The 24,475-nt window shown below is 45.4% G+C and overlaps 2 protein-coding genes across 5 annotated transcripts in view; one reads left to right on the top strand and one right to left on the bottom strand.

Annotated features, from left to right (window-relative positions):
• Positions 1–15,994, bottom strand: part of LOC120905825 — a 44,516-nt gene extending 28,522 nt beyond the window's left edge. Inside the window, exons 1-2 of one of the 3 annotated variants that reach the window (XM_040317028.1) lie at positions 2,153–2,531; positions 505–703 (exon numbers count right to left, since the gene is read on the bottom strand). Coding sequence is in view for 1 of the 3 variants with exons in the window: in XM_040317027.1 (XP_040172961.1) it covers positions 15,902–15,909 (8 nt within the window). In the remaining 2 variants the exon portion in view is untranslated. Of the gene's footprint in view, positions 1–504; positions 1,541–2,152; positions 2,532–15,901 lie in introns of those variants that run through there. The other 2 variants (XM_040317027.1, XM_040317029.1) reach the window with 2 other exon arrangements.
• On the top strand, positions 5,611–22,618 carry LOC120905824 (dihydropyrimidine dehydrogenase [NADP(+)]). Of its 2 annotated transcripts, none has more exons than XM_040317025.1 (5): positions 5,611–5,615; positions 17,631–18,565; positions 20,510–22,041; positions 22,124–22,281; positions 22,362–22,618. In XM_040317025.1, the coding sequence occupies exons 2-5, from the start codon at positions 17,728–17,730 to the stop codon at positions 22,447–22,449; spliced, it is 2,616 nt and encodes an 871-aa protein (XP_040172959.1). In that variant the 5' UTR covers positions 5,611–5,615; positions 17,631–17,727; the 3' UTR covers positions 22,450–22,618. The 2 variants fall into 2 exon arrangements, with proteins under 2 accessions (XP_040172959.1, XP_040172958.1); XM_040317024.1 differs by lacking the exon at positions 5,611–5,615 and adding an exon at positions 15,993–16,100 and having other exon boundaries at positions 17,272–18,565.
• Positions 22,619–24,475: the final 1,857 nt, after the last annotated feature.

The raw sequence follows: 24,475 nt of genomic DNA, 5'->3' as shown, positions 1-24,475 counted from the left end.
CCCAACATCGTTTGAAGCAAATTGAATAAATAATAAATTATCCCACCGTTCGTCTCACCCTTTCCAACCGAAAACTCCCTTTCCCTCTCCTAGAACTGGCAACCAAATCAAGCTCGTGTTGCGATGCGTTGTTGCATACGTTTCGAGCGCATCGCGATAGTAAATTGCATACATTACGGCGCTATCCCTTTCGGAGCAAAACAACCGCACGTGTTGATGCAGATGTACTTGACACCAAGGTTTCTTTTTCTGCTGCCACCGTGTTTTGCTAGGCGAGCGTCATCGAAGACGCAGCACGAAATGTAAATGACCGCAAGGTGAATTGCTTTAATAAATCCGACACCTGATTGAGACGCCCAAGAAGACATTTAATTACACGTCATGATTTTCGCCATTTTTCTCGCTGGCTGGGAGAAGGGCCACGTTTCGATTGATTGATGATTTTTTTGGTGTAGGGGTGGTTTTATTGATAGATGGATCGGTGTTTTCGCCTCATTAACTTACCCGACAATCACAGCAATCCTCAAGTGGTGGCCAAGCAGCGAGCGTTGGGCCTTTAACTGGAGGATTATAGCTGTTCTTTTTCTAAACTCTTCACCACATCACACACTTTTCACTGACCAAATACACTTTTTTCTTAAGCACCTGTTCTTGTCATTGTGGATGTGTCATAGCTGCCAGTATTGAAATGTATCTAATCCATCTTTTAAAACAAAACAATAGTGAAAATAATAGCGTAAATCGAAGAAGTATCAAAGCGAACCCGTTGCACTTTTCGGATGCCATTGTGTGACTCCTTTTACCTGTTATCCTTTTCTGTAATATCCACAATAAAACGTCTAGCAAACCGAGTACAATCAATCAGCTAGATGCACTTTTTAAAGCTAGATTTTCTACTGAAACAGCTTCAAAAAGGGTAGAGATTCCAAGTACTGTCTGGTTCAATATTGACAAATCAATTCATTAGTTCCCACACACACACAAACACTTGTAAACAAGCAAAACGATGATATTTTTCAGGTATACCCACCCTCTCACATATACTCATTAGTGAGCCAAATACTCAGCCGTGATCAAAAACTGCCTACAATAGTAGTTTAAATGTTGACTCATTTGATGTACCCACGCTCGAGTGTGTATGTGGTTATGCCTGATATGAAGAATTTAGCAATGTGCTTAAGCATATTCTTTTTTTTCGGGAAATTTTTGATTGCTTTCGGACAAAAATTTGAACGTACATGCAGAAGCAGTTTTTGTTAATGTTATAATGAGATTATCAATCTCCTCACACTTCGCACACGATCAGCAAAAAAAAAATCCAAAAGAGGACTCTTTAGTCTAGCAGTTCTATATCATAAGATCCACTGTTTCACTTTCCGGTTCGGTGCAGCTTTTACTGTAAACACTTGCGATGCTGGTTCCTGGGGTTTTGGTTGGCAAAAAAATAATTAGAAAAAAAATCACCAACTACCGTTTGATTGATGGGCGTATGTGAGCAGGGCTCATCGCTTTTGATAGATAGTCACCCGATTCCGGCGAGTTCATTGCGGTTTTCTGTCATTGCGGTACGAGCTTTTCATCACTAAGGTCAGAAAGACCATTCTTTTCACGACCCACTGGCACGCACGCGACCGCCTGAACCGCATCGGCACGTTACGAGAGAAGGAGGAGGAAGAAGTGTCCTGTTAAGCTTTCAACTTCCCCAACGAGCACACCCAGCGGAGTTATATGGATTGCGTTATGCTGCAGAAACCCTTTTTTTCTCGACTTCCGGACACCCGATCCCCGGGGGAAAACGGAAACATCATTATTCTTCTGCACGCGTGTACGCCTTACAGTTACTCACACACATACACGAACAACCAATACGTTGCAATATGTAGTGCAACAAATTGGGTTCGCGGTGGCTTACATCCTTTTACATTTTGCCACGCGTAATAGATGCCGAAGGAGTTTCCGAACCTTCAGTATTAGGACCGAAGATCCTTCTTCCTGGAGATGTGTCCGCCACAGGAATATGTGCTTCCGGTTTGCGTAACATTTACGAAATCGAAACCACCTGCCGCATGTGTACGCCAGCCATAAAAAATTGATCCCAACTATTAACCTCACACTTCCTACACCTTCTTACCCAACGTAACTTGTCACATACCGCAAGATCTTTTATTTCCCTCGGTTGCAATAAAAAGCACACGTTCGTTGCCACCAATCAACACACCGTTTCGAACGGTCCGGATGTATAACTGACGCGTACACCTCGGTCTAACCGCCGCTGCTGTTGCGTTTGAACCATTTGACGCCCCCGAGAAAGACGCAACACACTGTGGCGTGTCATACGCGACCTCCTGCGAACGAAACGATACTGAATCCCCTCAGCGTCGACAACCACTGTCTTGACGGCTTCTAGCGCGCGAGCCGACATCCTGGCATCAGTTGCTTCGGCTTCCGTTCGGGCGCGCTTCGGCTGGTGGCGCTTTGCACTGCTCTGCCTGCCTGCGGTGCTGGAACTTTCCCTTTCTTTTCAATGCAAACGCTTCGATCTGGATTGCCAGGATCAGTGGGGAAGATCAAAACAAACAAATGTTTGTGTCAAAAATTGCCATTCTCATCCTGAGGATGCTTAGTGAAAAAGAAACAAATAAAATACATACATCCGCACACAATGTGCCCGCCCGTACCCATACCTATACCCATATTGAGTGACTCGTGCTTCCGGGAAAGGGTTACAGTTTTGTCACCAAATGATAGTACACACTGATATCCCTCATGTGTCACGCTCCATGTTCTCCTCAGTCTCACACCCACATACAACCAGCGGGAGATTCCTGGAGCCAATGACACTGGGACATGACCCATTCACCGTCCAGCATCTCGACATGGGTGTGAGTTGATATCCTTTTGGCTTTTGGCCCCCTCCCGGACTCAGCCCGCTTAATAATCGCCGAATAATTGGCCCGAGTGAAGGAAGGCAAAAATAACAACAAAAACAACGGGGAAAGAAAATCAATCAACCAAGATGTGGGGTAGTAGCCGGGATCGAGAAAGCGAGGTGTTAATGTGTGCGACGAAATAGCAGCGGGGGGCGACTCCTTCGGCCACTGGCCTAACCGCTTTTTCTGCAATTAATTCAATAAATTTGTAGCTATACGCGTACCTCCTACGGGTTTGACCTGCCTGCCTACCCTCGTATACTACTCCTTTGGTGTTCTGTTTTTCTTGTGTAATTCCCGGAGTGTGTCCGAGTCAACTAACCGACGCATCGGGGAGGAAGGTTCGCCAGAGGAGAGGAAATTCGTGCTTCGTATCGGTTAGCAGAACCCCTTGGAACACTTTCCTATGCAAACATACCCCTTATGGACATGTAAGAAGAATATAACACTCAGAAAAGCTTCTTAAGCCAGTGGCTCTCAAGTAACATCCATTACAGAGTTTTTTTTCCTTCTTGTTTTTTTATCCAAACTGTACTAACGCTAACTAAATGTATCGTACCACAAAATAACAATGATTCTTCTTCTTCTTCTTTGGCTCAACAACCGTTGTCGGTCAAGGCCTGCCTGTGCCACTTGTGGGCTTGGCTTTCAGTGACTTATTGATTTCCCCTCATAGCAGGATATTCAGTCCTACGTATGGCGGCACGGTCCATTTGGGGATTGAACCCATGACGGGCATGTTGTTAAGTCGTACGAGTTGACGACTGTACTACGAGACCGGCTAGAGAACAATGATTATCTGATTTAAAAAGCTTTAAGGCTACAGTTTTTATGTTTTGTTTCATGTAGCATTTTCTGTTACATTAGAGTCGACAACATTGAATTTTCATAAATTATTTGACACTTGTATCTGACGTCAGACACACTTACACTCATATTACTCACACTAGGAAATAATCGTAGTAAGCGAACACTAAAAGAATCACAGAATAGATTAAAGTAACTTTTAGATTTATAGGATACTTTTCGGCGACAAAGTTACATATATGGAGCTTATACTGTTATGAATACGATTCGAGTCGAGTCGAGTCGAGTTTGACTCGATTGCTCTTTGAAATATACTTGTTTTTTTTGAAGACGTGTAGGAAAAATACATTGACAGATGGGTAGCTGACATCAAAGTAGGCTTATAGGCTTAAATAGCCGAACCAGCTCTCGGAGATAACTTTAAAATACGCTTACAAAATTGGAATGTTCTTAAATTAATTAATTTTCTTTATAGATAATCAAACTAAATGTTTTATTTTTATCTCATTTAATTGAATTATCGTTTTTTTTTGCATTTTGGTCAAATGAAATTTAGTTTTACTGGCGTCTATATAACAGGTTGGCTGATAAGTCCCCGGTCTGACACATAGGTGGCGCCGCTAGTTTTAAATGCATATTATTTTTATATAGTATCAACCTTCAAATGATTCGTGTCAAAATTTGACGTCTGTATGTCAATTAGTTTGTGAGACAGAGCGTCTTTTGTCAAGCAACTTTTGTTATTTTGTTGTTCCACGAAAACAACGCACCGTGCCACAAGTCATTGAGAACGATAGCAAAAATTCATGAATTGGGCTTCGAATTGCTTCCCCACCCACCGTATTCTCCAGATCTGGCCCCCAGCGACTTTTTCTTGTTCTCAGACCTCAAAAGGATGCTCGCAGGGAAAAAATTTGGCTGCAATGAAGAGGTGGTCGCCAAAACTGAGGCCTATTTTGAGGCAAAACCGTAGGAGTACTTCCAAAATGGTATCAAAAAATTGGAAGGTCGTTATAATCGTTGTATCGCTCTTGAAGGGAACTATGTTGAATAATAAAAACGAATTTTGACAAAAAAATGTGTTTTTCTTTGCTAGACCGGGGACTTATCAGCCAACCTGTTATATATAATTACTAATTGAACATATATTATTACTATACATATTTTATTACCCAATTTGAAAATACGGCCGGAGCCTTAATAATGTGAATTTACATAAATAATATTACCATATTATATTAATACCCCAATCATCCTAAAATATCGAATATACTAAAAAAGAAAAATAAAATATTTTACTACAAAGCTTTCAAAACATCGATTTAGATCCATTTCCCGCTAGGGTATTGATGTCGAAAATGACAAGCTTAAATCGACTCTGAAATCGAAAGAACACGTAGCCATTTTAATTAACAAAACTTTACCCATTTCTATGGAAACCTCGAACAGCAATTAGAAGCAGGATAGTTGAAGTGCAAAATAAACCCGATTTCCTAAGCAATATTTAACGTCGAGACATCTTGATCGAAAATATAGAATAAGCCTGTATGTCTTCGCTTGAATTATTTGTTTCAGATACATCATTACGCAATTAGTAGGCACAGAGTATAGCCTGAAGCTTGTCGCTATTCCACAACATATCGTGTACAGCTCACAAATGTGAACAAAAAAATAAATAAAAAAAGCGTGCCAAAGGTCCGCTATGGGAAGCACTGATACTAGTAGTTCTTGTCTGTACCGAGATCTGCCAGACCTGATTACGTTACCATTTATCGTTGGTTTTATTGGTCATTTAAGCAAATGTTTACTGTTATGATAAAGACTAGTCAACGCCAGTATCTGTTAGTGACTGTGCGTGTGTGTGCGTGTGTGCTCTTTGTTCTATTCTAGGTTGAGTTTTTGTGTGGCTCAGTTGCTTCTTCGGTTGACCACACACGCAGGTGGCTAATCAAACACGTGGGAATGTTTGCATACACTCTCAGCTCTCCTCGCTCTTTTGCCTACTCTTTTGCCACTGCGTTGCTCACACACGACACGCAAACAAATGGCAATCATCAAATGAAGATCAAATGAGAGATTATCGTGTGCCTACAACTCTCGTTGGAAAATAATTGCAGCTACTACCAGATGGTTAGTGCCTCTGTTGATCCAGATGCCTTCTGATTCGGTTACATACCTATACGCCTGGACATAGGTGCAGTTGGCCACATATAATGTCTTGCGCGGCTTTTGGACCGGGCGGTAATAGTCGAAATGAAACGGAATTGCTAAGCATTAAGCATGAAATTGAGCCGTGGCCTGCCTCTTCACCCGTCGGCAGGTTAAGCGATACCCAGTGAAATTGGATCCGATTCTCTTATGTTTCTATTTCGCCCGTTTGTTTACAGATTTCGCCTTCTCGTAGAGTACTGACTGGGTGTCCTTTCTATATGCGTATATGTAGGTGTTTTTTTCTTTCTTTCTTTTGTTGCAACTTCCCCCTCAGTACTTGCCGGTGTTAGAACGTTTGCAATAAAATTGATGATTGGATAGTAATTTCGTCGTGGCACTCGCAGGCATGCGATGTTTCTAGGGTAAGAGTAGGGAGTGGAGAAGAAAGTATACATAGGAGCTACCAAAGGTCGCAGTTAATTCTCATCACACTGAGACGCGTTAGCGGAGAGGCGCAACCAGCAATCGTAAAACACGACATAATTTCCTGCGTGACTTCGGGCTTTCCTCCATGTATTGAACGACCAAGGTCTTTGCCTTTGGTCGGTGCGAGATTTCCGAAGCGAAGAGAGATTAGTTCGGTAAAAATAACAACCATAAAGAAGGGAGAGGAAAAAAACAAAGCAAAGTAACAGCTTCTCGGATTTTATGTAAAGCTCCTTGAATTACTCGGTCCATCCGGGTACTCGGAACACTAGCATTTTTATTATTCTATATATTGAAGCTTCGGACTAACTTGTTAAACAATCTTACGGAGAAATTTATCAATTTCATTTCACTTAAATTAAAGAAATTAGTTCGCATTATCCAGCAGATGCTGTGAACAATAGCTGTTTGAACATATTTCATGGTTTACTCTAACATCAATGATAAGGATATTTTTACAAATAAGCAGATCGTCTTATTGAGCACTGGTTTGCATAAATTGATAAATAACATATAATTGTAGAACAAACATCACTAATTGTCCCCAATGCGACAGGCACTGTTCCGCAAATTTCACACCTACCGAGCCATTGCCCAGATTGTATCGCATGGGCCGAGGTCCATTCTTTGCATACCACAACATAAAATATAAAACATAACATGATTGCTGTGTCCCACACATCGCACGATGGAAACATTCTGCTATTTTCTTCGTACCATTGAACGATAGCAAACCGTTAATGTGTGATTTTTTCTACCGGAAAGCTTGTATTTTCTCGCTAGCGTCTGCAATGCATCGTCTGTGATCCTTTTGTAAGATCAGAAGTCAACCTTTTTGCAGCTGCTACATAAAAAAAAAACGTAAACAGTATGTAAAATCAACCACCGTAACAAGCATCCGTGGAAAGAAAGCAAAATCTATTCGCTTTTCCAGTTCGATAAACACTGGTGAAATCTAAATGTTTGTGTTTGCTGGGAAGGAAACTCCTTTAAAATACTCTTTAAACGACCCACAACTAGCAGAAAATGCACATCGCGCCCTAGTAGCTTCAAAAACTAACATGCCCAAACGTAAAGAGTGCAAACCTGATTATATGATTCCTAGAATCGTGGTCCATCCGCTAGTATCAAGAAACGCATTGCTTGGTAGCGCATCAATAGAAATGAATGAACGCCAACACACGACAGGAGCAAAACTGGTAGTTTGTGAACGATGCTATTATGATACCGTTCGCAAGAGAAACCTCCTAGCACTCCACACTCACGAACCAGTTGCTTAAATCGCTCTAATTCGTCTCATCGTTTCTCGGACGCGATGGTGGTCCTGTCTGTTTGGCAGGTCACATTAGAGATGCACGTTGCGTTCCGAACCTGCCAGGTGCGATCCGTTCCAGCATGCAAGTATCCGGACTGCGATCCTCTTTGCTTTGGGCCAATTTGCTGTAAACAAAACATACAGGTCAATTTGAACCTGTTTCTCTCAGAGTTCTTTTCGATCCGACCTGCAACGCTCGATTATCTGCTCTGTTTCATACGATGGGCCGGTTTGTTACGTACAAAGCAAGCAGGTTAAATTTGAACCTTTTCCTCTCAGCGTTAATTTCGATCCAGCGTACATACGACACTCACGGGCCTGCCCATACTCGAATACAGAGTCGATAGCATACGTTTCTATGTTCACTATTAACGTAAAAGGGATAGAGCTTATACCACGAACGTACCTGAAAGGTATGCATGCTTCATTCATCAGCATCTGCAGGCAAGGACAAAGCAAAAAATACACAGAAATGTAAAGAGACAATTCTGCGCTAGTGGTAAACTCAATGAAATAACTGCATCTCTTCTACTATATTATTAGTATTGGTGCATTATTTGGGCAGGATTGTGGCAATCAATGAATTGCTATGTGTTGGGTTCTACGATTCTTCGTTGCGCATGTATCTTCATTTAACGCAGTTGATTTTTTGCCTGAGGTTTTCTTTCTGGAACTAACTACTTGCGGTGCACGATGCGCTTAGTCTTCCGCAAAAATTCATTGAACATTGTTTATCGGACCGTGGATTAGTACTATTCTTATGGACAATTACAGTGCACTACCGGATAATTAGACACCCTGATAGTGCACCTTAGTTACAGTTCTAGTAAAAATGAAAGTAAAGTTTTTTTGCAATATCTCATTGAATATTAATGAGAATACAGGGTTTCGAATCAAATAAAGGAATAGTTCAATCACTTAGGGAAATGTTGCAAATCGGTAGGAGAATGTTGCAAGCATACTGTGGAAATTTTGCAATCATATAGGGGAGTGTTGCAACCGACAAGGAGAAATTTGCAAGCAAACTGGGCAGCTGTCATCAGACTGTGGGTGCCGATGTAAACATCCCAAAACTTTTTCATTTATTTTACTTATGTATCATGATTAATTATGACTCCACGACAGGATCCTCGGCCCGCGAATGGATTTTCCTGATTTTTAATAATGGCAATAAACTATTTTTATACAAATCACTGTAGTTCGTTTTGTATGACATTTTATACCGTCGTACTCATTCAACTTTAATCATAGTAAAATGAAATGACGAACCAATCTGTGAGATCGAACTCTACCTCAATATCCCCGTATTTGATATTTATATTTTTTCAACACGACAATAAGACTTTTGGAATGGAGGACTAATACAAATGATGTCGTTCTCGAAATTTTGTATTGAGAAGAGATAAAATTCTGGTTGCAGTAAATTTATTTAAAGTTATGCATGTGAATTTGCGGCGAGAGAGAGAGAAAGAAAGAGAGAGAGAGAGAGAGAGAGAGAGAGAGCTTTCGGCCTTCGCCAACGCAATACATGTAATTCATAGTTTTAGATACATAGTGAAATAGCATGCATTTTTCTCGTTTTCCTATTTTTTAAATTTCTGTTAGTTGTTCTTAACTTCACACAAATCAGTTGGTTTCATTTTTATTTTTCTAGGGGTATTTTCGTTCACATTTCAAAACAAAAACGAAAATTAAAAAAAAAACCCTGTTGTTTTTACGAGTTCGATGATTCCACATTGTTGTTCTTTATGAGAATAACAATTATCAAAGTACTTTTTCACACGAAATTAGTTATTAACCTATATGATATTGCATTAATTGTTCGTAAAGCATTTTGATACTTACTAAATGTACGTTTGTCCCGAAATTTTTTTAGCTTTTTTATCATCCCCAGAATATCCCTAAATGGGTTTACGGCATGAAAGGAGGGGTTCATCAAGAAGCAATATTACTCTTGCTTTGTTGTTTTGCGCATTCTCCCATCCCATTTTTGAGTACTCTGTTTTGGATGCTTAACTGATTAATTTACAACTAGTTTGAGCAGTAGGAATTACCAATTTTTGACCTGTGCTTGACTGATATTATTACAAAAAAAAATAAAACCAAATCAAATAAATCACCATCCGCATTATTTTATAGAATTATTTGATTATTTTGTTTCTAAAATTTGGGGCTTGGCCTCTAGATCATTTACTAAGTTTACCTGAAAAGTTTGCCGACCGCTGCCTTATATGATTCGAAACCCTGTGGTTTAGCGTACACCAAAAGGAAGGAAATTCAATTCCCCAAGTATATAACACATGTTAAAATAATGAATTTAATGCTTTTCTTTATCATTCCCCAATTATCATTATTTTTTATCACCGTGATCAATGTCACCAATATGATGTGTATGATAAGCCATATTCTGATAAATATTCAATAAGATATAGCAAAAAAAAAAACATAAAACATCACTATCAATTTCACTCGAGCTGTGACCCCTTACTTAAAGTATTAAGTCAACCCTAAGGAAACAGATGAGCGAATGTGTATGTTAAAGATCGATGTTATTCGATGCTATTTGCTTCTATTGAGAACTGTAAATCGGTCAGTAGGGTTTAATTTAATCCACCGTGATTTTAACAAGCCGATTAAACTTGTTGGTTTTTTGACGTTGCATCAAAATTACATGTGCGTAGCACAACATTTGTAATTTGCTTCTTTATTAAATAGTATTGTAAATGGAAGTAAGCCGGTCTCATGGTACAGTCGTCAACTCGTACGGCTTAACAACATGCCCGTCATGGGTTCAAGCTCCAAATAGACCGTGCCGCCATACGTAGGACTGACTATCCTGCTATGGAGGGTAATCCAAAAGTCATTGAAAGCCAACCCCCACAAGTGGTATAGGCAGATCTTGACCAACAACGGTTGTTGACTCAAAAGAAGAAGAAGAAGAAGATAGTAAATGGAAATATGCTGATTTTTTCAAAATGAAAACAACAACATGTTTAGACTTTTCGATTATACCAGTGTGTTTCAAGAAATGTGCCGCAGATTCAGCATTGTATCCGATGAATTCAGGTATCATCAACGTTTTCAGGTATCATCAACGATTTCAAGCATCATACCGCAATGTTGGCTTTGGCTAAGACAAATTCGGGAAGGGGTCCCGCGGTCTTGAGATAAAGTGTGAAACCCTGTAAGCGTTTTTCTTTTAGTAGCAGAATACTTTTACTCATTCCGTAAACTATAATTATTTAGTTTTGTTCGTATTGAAACTGTGTGATTGTACAATATCAAAGACATTAAACACTATTTAATGGATACTTTAAAGTGATCCATACATAAAGTGAGCAATCGAAGAGCGTAATCAGGGCAGGTTATCTTGAATCTGCGTTCTGCATTTCGTTCTTTTTCTCCAGATTGGCAGGTTCGTTCCGTGCCTCAATTTAGGGGACTATTCCCATCACTAGTTTCACATCGTCCCGGCTTGGTGCCTCGTCAAACCAGTTTTTCTATCTGAAGGAACGAACGGAAGAATGGAATTTTTGGATAACCCACACCAAGGAACCTCAAGCAAGGTCAACATCGCTGTGCGTTTGTTAACTAAAGTCTCACTCTCACACACGGATACATCCACATGGTGGATGGCGTGTAGAGGAGGGAGAGAATTTATTCCCATCTCAGCAGTTGGCTCCATTATCCATCAAACCCGCTCCAGCTGTACAGGTTATGAAAAATGATCAGAATTTAAATGGCTAGAATATGGGTAAGCACTGGTCGGTAAGTGTTTACACATGCATCGGTTTTTTATGTCGGGTTTTAGTTTGATTTTCGGAAGTTTTTGGTGCTCAACCATCGCCACCATCGGGTTGCGCCATCAAGTGTTGAGTACAACGCGAGCGTGTCGGAAATATAGATATATAAATCACTACAGCCATTTGCAGGTGCCGTGCCTGAACTAGGATGCCCGTCCCGAGAAATTAATGGAAAAGTTTCCTAATCATCTTTGACACAAGTTCAGGGTGCACCTACCCCTTACTTTTTCTGTGGAAAAATAAGTGACTGCAGTGCACAGAAGAACATTTGCGGTATGTCAACGAGGTGGTATCCAAGTCCGTGATATCACGATAAGCAGTCCGGCGAATTGTTTGCCAATCTTTGGAAGTACCTCATCGGCTTCTTGGCGCCCGCACCGCGGCAGTTCCAGCGATTCGGGAACTCGAATAGGACTTGTCTAGATCCAAATGTCAACGCTTGCGTTCTGACTATCAGCCGTGCTGTTTATTTTTTATGGAGATAACACATTAAAAAAGAAGCGAAAATACTCATGTAAAAACAATACAATACAATGTGTGTGTGTGTGTGTGTGTGTGTGTGTGTGTGTGTGTGTGTGTGTGTGAGAGAGAGAGAGATTTCCTAAAGCGCTTCAACGTTTGTCGGGGCACGCTTGGTTGCTAATTAACGGAGCTGGAGCTAATGGATCTTTAGCTGTTTTTGTGTTGTTTGTTGTCGGGCGGGATGACGAGTAGCTTTGTTGGAAAGTCAATTTTAGTCTCTCTCGGGAAACTCCGCTCAGATGTTGGTGTCCAAGATAAAGCATGTTTGATTTTTAGCACCCTGATAAGCCTGTATAATACAACAAGGCAAAATAGAACTTTCGCTTTTCGACACGGCATCGTTCAATCAACAGTCTTTTCCAATAGTGCTCTGAGTTTCCATTCGGTTACGCTACCATCTCCGGATCATCTCCAGAGCATCTCATCATATAGTCATCAGTGTGTGGCCGGTTCCAACAAAAACCCTGCTCCGCATGGGACAAAAATCTCCCCCCCCCTGCCACTCTCCACTTCATCATCCTCCTCGCAACAACAGCATATGCATTCCATATTGATTAGTTGTTGCAAATTCATCCCCGTGCACATCACTTTCCAATCAGTTCGCTCCCGTCGCCGAGGTGCCCCGACAATCCGTGGACCAGAGGACTTTTTCCATCCGATCTAGCCAAACTTTCCGATGCTGCGTACGGTGAACTTTTAAGTGCGTTTGGTGTAAGTAGCTGAAGCAGCATATGAAAGATGTGCAGGATCCTGAAGACTGGCGGACGTATTTCGTACAAGAGGGAACAGAAGCGTCTAAAAAGGATGACAGCCAAAAACGTAAAGACCCACGGGGGCAAGCTTGGCGCGTGGAAGCTAGGCGGGATATTTCCTCGCACTGCTGCCGGCTCGTTATCAATTCACACCACGCTTGCCACGGCTACCGATACAGGGATATATTGTTCCATATTCATCAGTGCCTGCCGGAGTGGAATGGAATGTCGCTTTGGAGGTTTTTGGTGGTTTTCTTTTCCTTTTGTTTTTTTTTTCTATTTTTTGTTTTGTTTTAGTGACGCTTTGTGTATTGTGCTTGTTGTGATGTTTTGGCTGTGTTGTGTAACTCGACTGCTGGGAGCAGATTGTTCTTTCACAACTGCAAAACAAACCCACCAAGCCAGCCCTGCGGGAAAGGAAAGCACTAAGGAGGGGGCCAAACCAACGGCATCCGTGCGGGAGGGTTCGTCCCACAGCCAGCCAGTGCAATAATTACGCTCCTGCCGATCAAACGAACTTCCTACGCCGCATGTGTTTAGATGTAGAAATTCTGAAAAGCAAAATGATGCCATCTCCTGAGAACAGCACGGATATTTGTCTAAACGCTGTGCTGGTATAGCGGTTTCGTTTACCCCACCAACCAACCGTAAACAGTGATTTATGTCACTCGATGGGTTTCGGGGAGCCTTCCAAGCAGAAATGTGCCCTGCGTCAACCTCGGGCACTTTTGGGATGATGGCGCCTTTGGGCAAGGGCAAGAATTATTATTTTATTCAATTTTTTTTTATTTGCTTGAATCTTTTTAATGCTAGAAACGAAATAGGAGCAGTTGAAGGAGATACTTAGGTGGCGGGAGGGAGGAGTTTTGGTGTTCACAATCGCAGAATCATGTGACGCACATGAAACAATGTGAACTTTTTGACATATGCGCGATTGCGGGGACCCGATCGGGTCCACACGACTTTTATTTCACGCTTCGCCGGAACATCGCCAACGGCTGGAAGTGGCACCAGCAGCAGCACCGTCTTTCTTACCCCTGAGGGCAAGGCAAGATGGATCGGTGCGGAGAAGATTTACTGACTGAACAAAGCTAATTAAATCAAAACCATTACTGAAATCGTACTCTACGCACCCGGCGCTCTCCTACCCTACTCTCACCGTTGAGATCTGTTGGTTCGCACAGGATTATCGCATTTGGTGTGGTGTGTGTGTGTGTTTTTTTTTCTTTCTACTTTTGCTCTCTGTGCGGCCCATTCCTTATTGCCTGCAGCTTCATGTCTAGACAAGAGTTTAAAAAGGCGAGAGTTGCTTTAGGTGGAGAGCGAGCAGAGATAATGCAATAATTCGAACCGCATTTTATGCCCCAAAAATCGGTCGCCTTTACGTCTAAGCTATTCCGATTTAGAGGTATGGAATGTATCACAATCCAGCGGGTAGAGATCCTACGAAGAAGGTTTGGAACATAATCGAATAATTCTACAGCTTTGCACTCTCGACCACGAATGTTCTGAACCAACACGTGCTCCAGTACTTTAATACGTGTTAGTAGACCAGGAACAGACGAAAAAAAAATGGACTCTTGGTGTAAGAATGGCAATTTCTTTCCTCTATAATTTAAGCACCGCGGTCCGTCAAGGACCGTCAAGGACAAGCAAGAGTCGTCAAGGACTAGCAAGGACAGGCTACCCGGCTGTGTGGTACGTGGTAAATCGCGAAAGCCTATATAGGCTGACATGTCCGCGTAGAACGATACGCCAAATAGAAGAACAAAAATACATTCTAATGTTATAGATTTTGGTACAGGCAAAAGCTGCCTATGTGATACAACTTCTTCAGCACTTCAAAGTACTTGAACAGTTGTAGAATATACAACGTGGAACTGGAAGTGACGTGGAGTAGGAACTCAATTCCTAAGGCGGATATTCCTGGATCGATGCACTTTCATATTTGTCTTCTGCAGAAAACCCTGCCTGATGATGCGAAGATAACGAGATCGTACAGGTATTTCATAAGATCATAGTTGACCTTGAACACTTGACGAAGATCTAGCGCTAAACATAACAGGTTCAGTATGCAATATCATTGCATTCCTTCCAGTTGGTTGTTCTCAGTTGGTTATTGCAGTCTAATTGAAATAGTCAAAAATGTCTATGCTTGGGCTATAACTATGAAAACTTCGGCAAACATTCTACCATCAGCTGCTGTACGAACCTGAAGCCAAGAACATGACTAAAACCAGTCGAGTTTCAGGCCCTTTGTTTGATGCGCTAATCTCAATCTGCTAGAATCAGCCCTCCCAATACCAAGCCCAAGCCCGTATGTTTGACATATGTTAGCTGTCCGGGACGCTCGGCGGACCTCGCCGATACGACCGACAATCAATCAAGCCAATTGTCAATTGGCCCAGCTTTGCCAGCGTTCTGCGTATGGATCTCTTATCGCTTGCCACATACGCGAGGCGCGCGCGCACGAACGCAGCCAAACACACACACACGCACACATACACACAAACAGCCGAAGTTGGTTGATATCACATTCCCCTCGCGCTTGTTGCGTGTTGCCAGGGCCCGCACACAATCAGCTGCTAGCGACAACATTCCACCCGCCCGCCAGCTAACTACGCACACACCACCGCTACGGCCAATCAGGTTCTTCGCGGTGGGTACTGCCTCCGTACGAGCCTCCGTCGGCTCCGCACACACCGGGACGTTCCACACTTGCGCCAGAAGGTACCAGCAGCGCGCAGAACATCATCTCCCATACAGTTATGTCGACGCGGTGGTATGTGGGCTAGAGCGCGCATGTTGCGCCGCACGCTGGCCACTTTCAGTCTATGCTCAGTGTTCGAGCTGAGCAGCCGTGTGTTCGCTTTCCGTGTCGTGCGAGAGGCAACAGTGTGTGATCGTGCCTACGTACTAGGTAAGGTATGGGGCGAGCGGGAGCTGGGTTGCGTGGGACACTGTTAGGTGCTGTTAGGCAGTCCCACACCTGTCATACTGGTGAGGTGGGCCTGTGTGTCGTAGTTGCTTCGCTTGCAAGCCATTCTGGTCGAGCGAAAGTGTGTGTGTGTGTTTTTTTTTCTTCTTTTATTCATAGTTTGTGAGAAATAAAGTGACTAATCATAAATACATTACCTTTTCATTCTATTGCGCCTCTACCGCTACGCTGACTGCTGAACATACCTTTGCCAGGGATTCAAACCAACTCCTTTCAACCGTCTAGCGCTCCAGCCTCCAATCAACTGCTCGCTGTGTGCTAGATAGACGAGAATTGAAACATCTCAGCATGAGTTGTGCTAGTGTTTTGACCAGCAAAGACCTGCCGGACATTGAGGTAAGTGGGGCCACCGTTATTGAATGCTAGCTGCGCAATTACGCCAAGCGTCGTCCGCCCGAACAAGAGCTTATTGTGTAATGAGCGAAACGCCGAATATGACGTTATCGTTCTCAGGGTCGCCTATTTCGCCGACCGACGTCACGCAGCCACAGATCACGCGTGGCGAGTGAAATTCGACCCGACATCCGATCGCTTCCCGCTTATCTTGCCGCACTGTGCCGTATCAGCGGGTGTGGGCATCGGGCCGCAGGTCACTCTGGCGGCGCAGCACTCGCCTGTTTTGATGCAGTGCCAATAAATTGTAGCAGTGTTTATGCACACACACACACATGCACACACAAACTCAACACACTCAGTACACTGCACCCGCCAAATGGCACATTACATCATGTGCCCTCGTTTGCACCAGAGGACCGCCTCGGCCAATCTCGTGTTTGCCCTTCCATTTCCCTTTGAAGGGTCGTGGCAGCGCAAAACACTACGTCTTGTGGGGTTGTTTTGCGGCTGTGTTTGTGTTTCCTCGTCTTGGGTAAAACCGCGCAGTCTGACTGGCTGCAAAGTGAACAACAAACACTCGCCTTAGTAATGGGAATAACAACCACACTTAGTAGCGTGAGTCACTTCAGAGCGAATGAGGCACAAAGGCGAGTTAAACGTTAAATTTGCTCTGCAAGAGTGATGAACAACAGACAGTTGTACGTTGAATTGAGATTAAATTCTCGGAAGATTTATTTATTCAACTCATCAATGACTTTTTTGAATGATTTCGGTGTTGGAAAGTTTAATCATTGATCGAGAATCAAACGAACGAATTAATTAAGTATACAGGCTTTCCAGGAGTTGTTATAGCTGTGGGACACTTTATTGGCTCCTTCTTCCGTGAAATTTAGTTAATGTAATGGGAATTGGACTCTATAGTACCCTTGTTAGACAAATCCAATAGGAATCCCATCAGAAAGAATCAAGTGTCTCACAACTATGAGAACCCCTGGAAAACCCTGTAAGCTGCCAGTAGTCGCAAAGAGCTAGATTGCAAATGCGATTTAAAAACAAAAACATTCAAAGAGCTGTTAATGCTGCAAAGATGTATCTTACTCATTTTTAATAAATACGCACATCCCAAACCGAACAAAGTCGCCACTTTTTTCTTTTTTTTCTTTTTTTGCAGAGCCTGCTTGCTCTCAATCCGCGCGTGAAGCAGTCCTGCTCGCTGGTACCGACGACCGTGACGAAGAAGGTGAAGAAACACTGGAAGCGCAATGAAGACCGCTCCTGCACGTCCTGCACCCCGCTTACGAACGACTTTTCCGACATCAAGCATACGACACTGTCCGAACGGGCAGCGCTGAAGGAGGCGGCCCGCTGCCTCAAGTGTGCCGATGCACCGTGTCAGAAGTCCTGCCCGACGCAGCTGGACATCAAGAGCTTCATCACGAGCATCGCGAACCGGAACTACTACGGTGCGGCCAAGGCCATCTTCTCGGACAATCCGCTCGGGCTGACGTGCGGCATGGTCTGTCCGACCAGCGATCTGTGTGTGGGCGGCTGCAATCTAGCCGCAGTCGAAGAGGGCCCCATTAACATCGGCGGTCTGCAGCAGTTCGCGACGGAGGTGTTCAAGCGGATGGGGCTGCGGCAAATTGTGCCGCCGGGCGTGGCACCGCTAAAGCATCCGAACAAGCGCATTGCCCTGCTGGGCGGCGGGCCGGCCTCGCTGTCCTGTGCTACCTTCCTGGGGCGACTCGGCTACCGGGACGTGACGGTGTACGAGCGGCGCTCGTATCTCGGCGGCCTGAGCTCGGCCGAAATCCCGCAGTACCGGCTGCCGGTCGAGGTGGTGAACTTCGAGGTGGACCTGGTGAAGGATCTGGGCGTCCGGTTCGAGCTGAACCGGGCCCTGTCGGCGCAGGATCTGACCGTGCGCGGGCTGCTGGACGGGGGCGTGGATGCGGTGTTTCTGGGCATTGGGCTGCCGCAGCCGAAGGTGGACCGCGTGTTCGAGGGGCTGACGGAGGAGCACGGGTTCTACACGTCCAAGAGCTTCCTGCCGCAGGTCGCCGACGGTAGCAAGCCGGGCCTGTGCGGGTGCAAGCAGTCGGCCAAGCTGCCCACGCTCCATGGCAACGTGATCGTGCTCGGCGCAGGGGACACTGCGTTCGACTGTGCGACATCAGCGCTGCGCTGCGGTGCCCGCAAGGTGTTCGTCGTGTTCCGGAAGGGCAACAACAACATACGCGCCGTGCCGGAGGAGGTCGAGCTGGCGCGGGAGGAGCGCTGCGAGTTCATACCGTTCATGGCGCCGCGGGAGGTGGTTGTGCGGGCGGGACGCATTGCCGCGATGGAATTCTACCGGACCGAGCAGGACGAGACGGGAAACTGGGTGGAGGACCAGGATCAGATCACGCGCCTGAAGGCGAACTACATCATTTCCGCGTTCGGGTCCGGGCTGTACGATGCTGACAGTAAGTAGCCCAAGAAAAATTTACCCTACCTTTTACACATAAATATGTCATAAAGCATTCTTTATTATGAGTGTACTAGTGATGGGAAAAATGAAGTTTTTGTCGGAATCGATTCCGGCTAGCTCCGCAGTTTTCTGGAATCGATTCCGGATAGTAGGTCCGGAATCAGTTTCCGGAATCGATTCCGGAATCGGAATAGACTCCGGAATCGGCTCCAGAGATGATTCCGGAATCGGATCCGGAATAGGAATCGGTTCCGGAATCGACTCCGGAATCGGCTCCGGAATAGGAATCGGTTCCGGAGTCGACTCCGGATTCGGCTCCGGAATCGGCTCCGGAATCGGAGTCGGTTCCGGAATCGACTCCGGAATCGACTCCGGAATCGGTTTCGGAATCGAAGTCGGCTCTCGAATCGGAAATGGCTCATAAATTAGAATCGGCTACCAAACGGAGTCAGTTTCGGCATCGCCATAAAAAAAGGCGTTTGGGCCAATCATACTACTTATTGATAACCGTAAAAATCCAAATTTACTTGTAAAAGATCCATTCTCATGGAGATTCCCGGAATGATTTCGCTCCGGAGTCAACACCGGAATCGGCTCCGGAGCCAACTCCGGAATCGGCTCCGGAGCCAACTTCGGTATCGGCTCCGGAATCGGCTCCGAAATCGGCTCCGGAATCGGCTCCGGAATCGACTCCGGAATCGGCTCCGGAATCGGCTCCGGAATCGGCTCCGGAATCGGCTCCGGAATCGGCTCCGGAATCGGCTCCGGAATCGGCTCCGGAACCGGCTCCGGAATCGGCTCCGGAATCGGCTCCGGAATCGGAATCGATTTCAGCATCGGAATCGGCTCCGGAATTGATTCCGAACACGGAATCGGAATCAGGTAGGTCCGATTCCGAGCTCCCACCACTAGAGTGTACTAAGCCACATAGTTATAACATGTTTTTTGAAGATGTTTAACAGTCTTTAAAGTTGTTAAATCTTTTAAACGTTCTGAAGACGCTTGTAAGACTGCCTATTTTGTTGGAAACTAAAATTGGAGTTTTGATGGCTGGCTTTAATCAACCTGTAAACGAATTCTTAAGCACGTTTCAAGGCTTGTTATTTGGGACTTAGTCATCGAGATCAATTGATCTTATTAAATGCATATAAAGTCTTGGATGAAGGGAACTTGGAACAGACAATAGGGGTTGTACCTGAAATACGAGATTAACGTAAAACGCGGATAAGCTGAGAATTCCTAACCTCTGCGTAAGTTGTATATTGTGGTTTTCAACCATAAAATACAGTAGAACGTCGATTATCCGGGGACGGATTAACCGGCGGGCGGCTTAACCGTGCGCATAAATCTGACAACTGTTCATACGTACGACGAAAGTTTGCAGCGATAGTCAATTGGGGAACCAGTTTCTTGTACAGCTCTGTAGTGTCTAGTGGTATTTTCGAAATTCATTTTTGTTGATGAACAGTTGTTAAACCTACAATTATTGATTAAATTAATACTCTACTAACGATTAATCGATTGATTCCAGGAGAATTAATCATAAAACTAGTGAATTTCATATGTTTTATATGCGTTTGACATTTCTTGGACCATTATCCGTGCAAATCGATTAACCGGCAACCGTCCGGTCCCGAGCTGCCCGGATAATCGACGCTCTACTGTATTTCATTTTCTTTTCCTTTTGTATGGAGTGGATGGTTTATCCCCTGCAAAGATTATTAGATATATGTCTAATTCTATTAATATATGCAGGAGATAAAACTGAGAAAACCGGGATTATGCAAATATGCGTATACCAGATTCCGCGTATCTCTGACACTGCCTGTACGCGGAGAGTCTGTAAAATGTTCCTTGGGAGACGACGAACCTGCTCAAGCTGGCGGGTTGAGATCAATCGATGATAATCTTTGTTTGGTTTTTTTTTTTTTTTGTACAGTCATTAGCGCACTGGACGGGTTAAAGATGAACCGCTGGGGACTGCCGGAGGTAGACCCGAAAACCCAACAGACCTCCCTGCCCGCCGTCTTCTGCGGGGGCGATCTGGCGGGCGCAGCCGAAACGACGGTCGAATCAGTGAACGACGGCAAGACGGCGGCCTGGTACATGCACTGCTATCTGCAGGGCATTCCGCTCGACGCCAAGCCCGAGCTGCCCCTGTTCTACACCGAGATCGACAAGGTCGACCTGTCGGTGGAGGTGTGCGGCGTGCGATTCGAGAATCCGTTCGGGCTCGCGTCGGCCCCTCCGACCACCAGCACCGCCATGATACGGCGCGCGTTCGAGCAGGGCTGGGGCTTTGCCGTGACGAAGACGTTCGCGCTGGACAAGGACATGGTGACGAACGTGAGCCCGCGCATCGTGCGGGGCGTGACGGCCGGCCAGCACTACGGTCCGCAGCAGGGCGCCTTCCTCAACATCGAGCTCATCTCGGAGAAGTGCTGCGACTACTGGTTGACGGGCATCCGGGAGCTGAAGCGTGACTTCCCCAGCCGCGTGCTGATCGCGAGCATCATGTGCACGTACAGCGAGCCGGACTGGGTCGAGCTGGCGTCAAGGGCGGAAGCGGCCGGAGCCGACATGCTCGAGCTCAACCTGTCCTGCCCGCACGGGATGGGCGAGTCGGGCATGGGGCTGGCCTGCGGTCAAGACCCCGAGCTGGTGTACAATATTTCGCGCTGGGTGCGCGGTGCTGTGCGCATACCGTTCTTCGTGAAGCTCACGCCCAACATTACCGACATCGTGTCGATCGCGCAGGCGGCCAAGCGCGGTCAGGCGGACGGCGTGTCGGCAATCAACACGGTGCAGGGGCTGATGTCGCTCCGGGCGGACGGCAGCCCGTGGCCGGCCGTCGGTGCCGACCGGCGCACCACGTACGGTGGTGTGTCGGGAAACGCCACCAGACCGCAGGCCATGCGGGCCATCTCGCTGATCGCGAACAAGCTGCCCGGCTTCCCGATCTGCGGCATCGGCGGCATCGACTCGGCCGAGGTCGCGCTGCAGTTCATCCAGTGCGGTGCGCCGATCCTGCAGATCTGCTCCTCCGTGCAGAACCAGGACTTTACCGTCATCGAGGATTACATACTGGGACTGAAGGCGCTGCTCTATCTGCGCGCGAACCCGCCGCCGGAAGCACTGCCCTGGGATGGACAGTCGCCGCCAGCGGCCAAGCTGCAGAAGGGCAAGCCGGTCGCTCCGTTGCGGGCCGAGGACGGCAAGCCGCTGCTGCACTTCGGCGAGTACAAGAAGCAGCGGGAGGAGAAGCTGGCCCAGCTGCGCCTCCAGCACGGTCCACTGTGGGATCCGTGTGCGGCCGAGCCCGGCACGAATGGACACGCGCCGGTCAGGACCGAGTCGGCCACGCCGGCTACTGTCCCGCGCGTGAAGGATGTGCTGGGGGGGGCACTGCCCCGCATCGGCGATTACAAAAAGCTGGACAACACCAAGCAGGTTGTCGCACTGATCGACGATGTAAGTCCTACGGGACACGGGACTCCCGTCCCATGTGGCATTGTGGATCAAGCATGACATAATTTAACGCTTTCTTTTGCAGGATCTGTGCATCAACTGTGGCAAGTGCTACATGACCTGTGCCGACTCTGGCTACCAGGCGATCGAGTTCGATCCGGTAACGCATTTGCCGCACGTCAACGACGACTGTACCGGGTGCAACCTGTGCCTCTCCGTCTGTCCCATCATCGATTGTATCAGGTAAGATCTACGGGGCGGTTAAAAAATTTACCCATTCGGCCCCTCGATAGCGGTAACATTCGGTGTCTGTCTGCTTTCAGCATGGTGCCGAAAAAGATTCCACACGTCATCAAGCGTGGTCGTCCGAACGGGAGTGTCGCAGTGCACGCGCTCAGCCCATCGCAGTAGACAACCGAGAAGGGGAAGCCAGATCGCATTTTCCTCACGCGTTACTAAACTGAAGAACACATCGGGTGCAAAAGCAACTGTTAGATGAATGTTTACAATACGCTTAAGGCATTTAAAAGATATATATATGTATCCTGTTTTACCAATAAAGAGATTTTCTAAACAATCATTGTGCATACAGCGTTCAATTAATGACTCTTTCCAAATAATGTGTTTAGTTCCAAGGAAATTTCAGTGAGCAAAATCATCAAATGTGTAATTTTGTTTTATACAAGAGGGACGGCTTTGCCACAGTGGCGGATCTAACGGTAGGCGGAAACGGGGCCCCGTACATTGCTAGTCTATAGTATGCCGTATTAACAGAGTACTAGCGACAAGGGCCCCCGGAAGGATGGTCGTTGGGGCCCCGAGGCTGCCGAATCATTTGCACCCCCCCCCCCTCCCTCGTCATAGAAATTAAAAAAAAAATTTAGAGCCTGTAACTGGTGATCGTAGGGGCCCCCGACTACATTTCAAGTTTACTGTTCAATCTCCCATCAGCAAGTTTAGTGCCGCTACCAACCCCTCCCCCGAACACCATTTACCATTTACAGGAGGCCTCAACTTGTCTTACCGCCTAGGTAAGACCCCCGATACCCTTAATCCGCCTCTGCTTTGCCGTATTGCTTAATAAATGTGTAATGAGGAAAAAAAATGTTTAGGCCGGTCTCGTAGTACAGTCGTCAACTCATATGACTTAACAACATGCCCATCATGGGTTCAAGCCCCAAATAGACCGTGCCGCCATACGTAGGATTGACTATCCTGCTATGGGGGGAAATCAATTAGTCACTGAAAGCCAAATTCCACAAGTGGGTACAAGCAGGCCTCAACAGACCGACATCGGTTGTTGATCTAAAGAAGAAGAAGAAGAAGAATCAGGAATAGAAATTTTTATTCTGAAAACACAAACTGATCTTACATCTAAATAGATCAGTTTCCATCAATTATACCACCACAACACGCAAAGCGACAGTTTTTGCGACAAAAGTAAGTTTCAGCCTTCTACGTTACATTGGAGAAGCGATTTTTTCTCCTTCTTTGATATTTTGATTGGCTTCTTTTGAGAGACTTTAAGCCAATTGGCCTCATTCGGCCTCATTCGGCTCTTATTCGCCAATTCAAATCAATAATTTAATTAATTCTATACTTAAAATCTATCCTTCTTCATGGCAAGCCATTTGTGGCTTGCAAATTACCTTATACCGGGTAGTCTCGGTTTACTACAAGCTATTATCTGTTGATTTCATTTTAAAGGTGTCTGTTACAAATGTGATTTTGGTTAGAGTTCTTTATAAAGGTAAGTAATACGAAGAAATTTTAAAAGTTTACGCTGGCAGTCGCTGTCTGGTGAGAGGATGGTGTCAATGCTGTGATCAAATTTACCATGGCATTCGGTTAAGATGTGACGGACAGTTAAAAGAGTATTATGACAACAGGCTAGGGGTTTTACGTCCTGCGTTGGCTAGTTGGCCTTCTATTTCGTTTCCCTGAATACCTGTGTCACCAGGAATCCATCAGAATGTGAATTCTATAATTCACTTTGGGTGAATTCGGTATATTGCAGAGTTGTTGGTTGTTCGGGTCGCGGATGGTTCCAGATTCAAGTGCTTGATGGACACTTGCACTGTCACTGAAGATCACGTTGGGTTTATCTCTGCGTAGACCTTCGTCAGCTGCAATAACCAGGGCTATTGCTTCTGCCGTGGAGAGTGAGGTATGGTTACATGCCTTATAGCGCGTGGCCACGGAGCTGAAAAAGTGTTGAAAAAATCTTCAACTTTGTCAAAATTGCTTGTCAACTGCAAAAAAGAGCTTTTCTCGTGGCCGCACCAAAAATAAACATAAGAGCGACAAAAAGCTCCAACATCTGAATATCATTGATATTTTGTCTAAGAAGCACGAAATAGGTACATAAATCAATTAGAATCATGCATTTTAACATTATTATCATAGCAATGGGTCACAACTGCGCCAAATAGCTGTT

This window comes from Anopheles arabiensis, chromosome X (assembly GCF_016920715.1).
Source record: "Anopheles arabiensis isolate DONGOLA chromosome X, AaraD3, whole genome shotgun sequence".
Classification (NCBI taxonomy): Eukaryota; Metazoa; Arthropoda; class Insecta; order Diptera; family Culicidae; genus Anopheles; species Anopheles arabiensis.
Note: the sequence above shows the minus strand (reverse complement) of the source record. Positions and strands in the feature narration are given on the sequence as shown.

What these genes read in the sequence shown, in the direction of transcription:
- LOC120905824 (XM_040317024.1), top strand. Translation starts at nt 16,053, where the DNA reads ATGAGTTGTGCTAGTGTTTTGACCAGCAAAGACCTGCCGGACATTGAG. An exon ending in CGGGCTGTACGATGCTGACA is followed by an intron (nt 18,566 to 20,509) that starts GTAAGTAGCCCA and finishes TTTTTTGTACAG; the next exon opens with TCATTAGCGCACTGGACGGG. An exon ending in CCCATCATCGATTGTATCAG is followed by an intron (nt 22,282 to 22,361) that starts GTAAGATCTACG and finishes GTCTGCTTTCAG; the next exon opens with CATGGTGCCGAAAAAGATTC.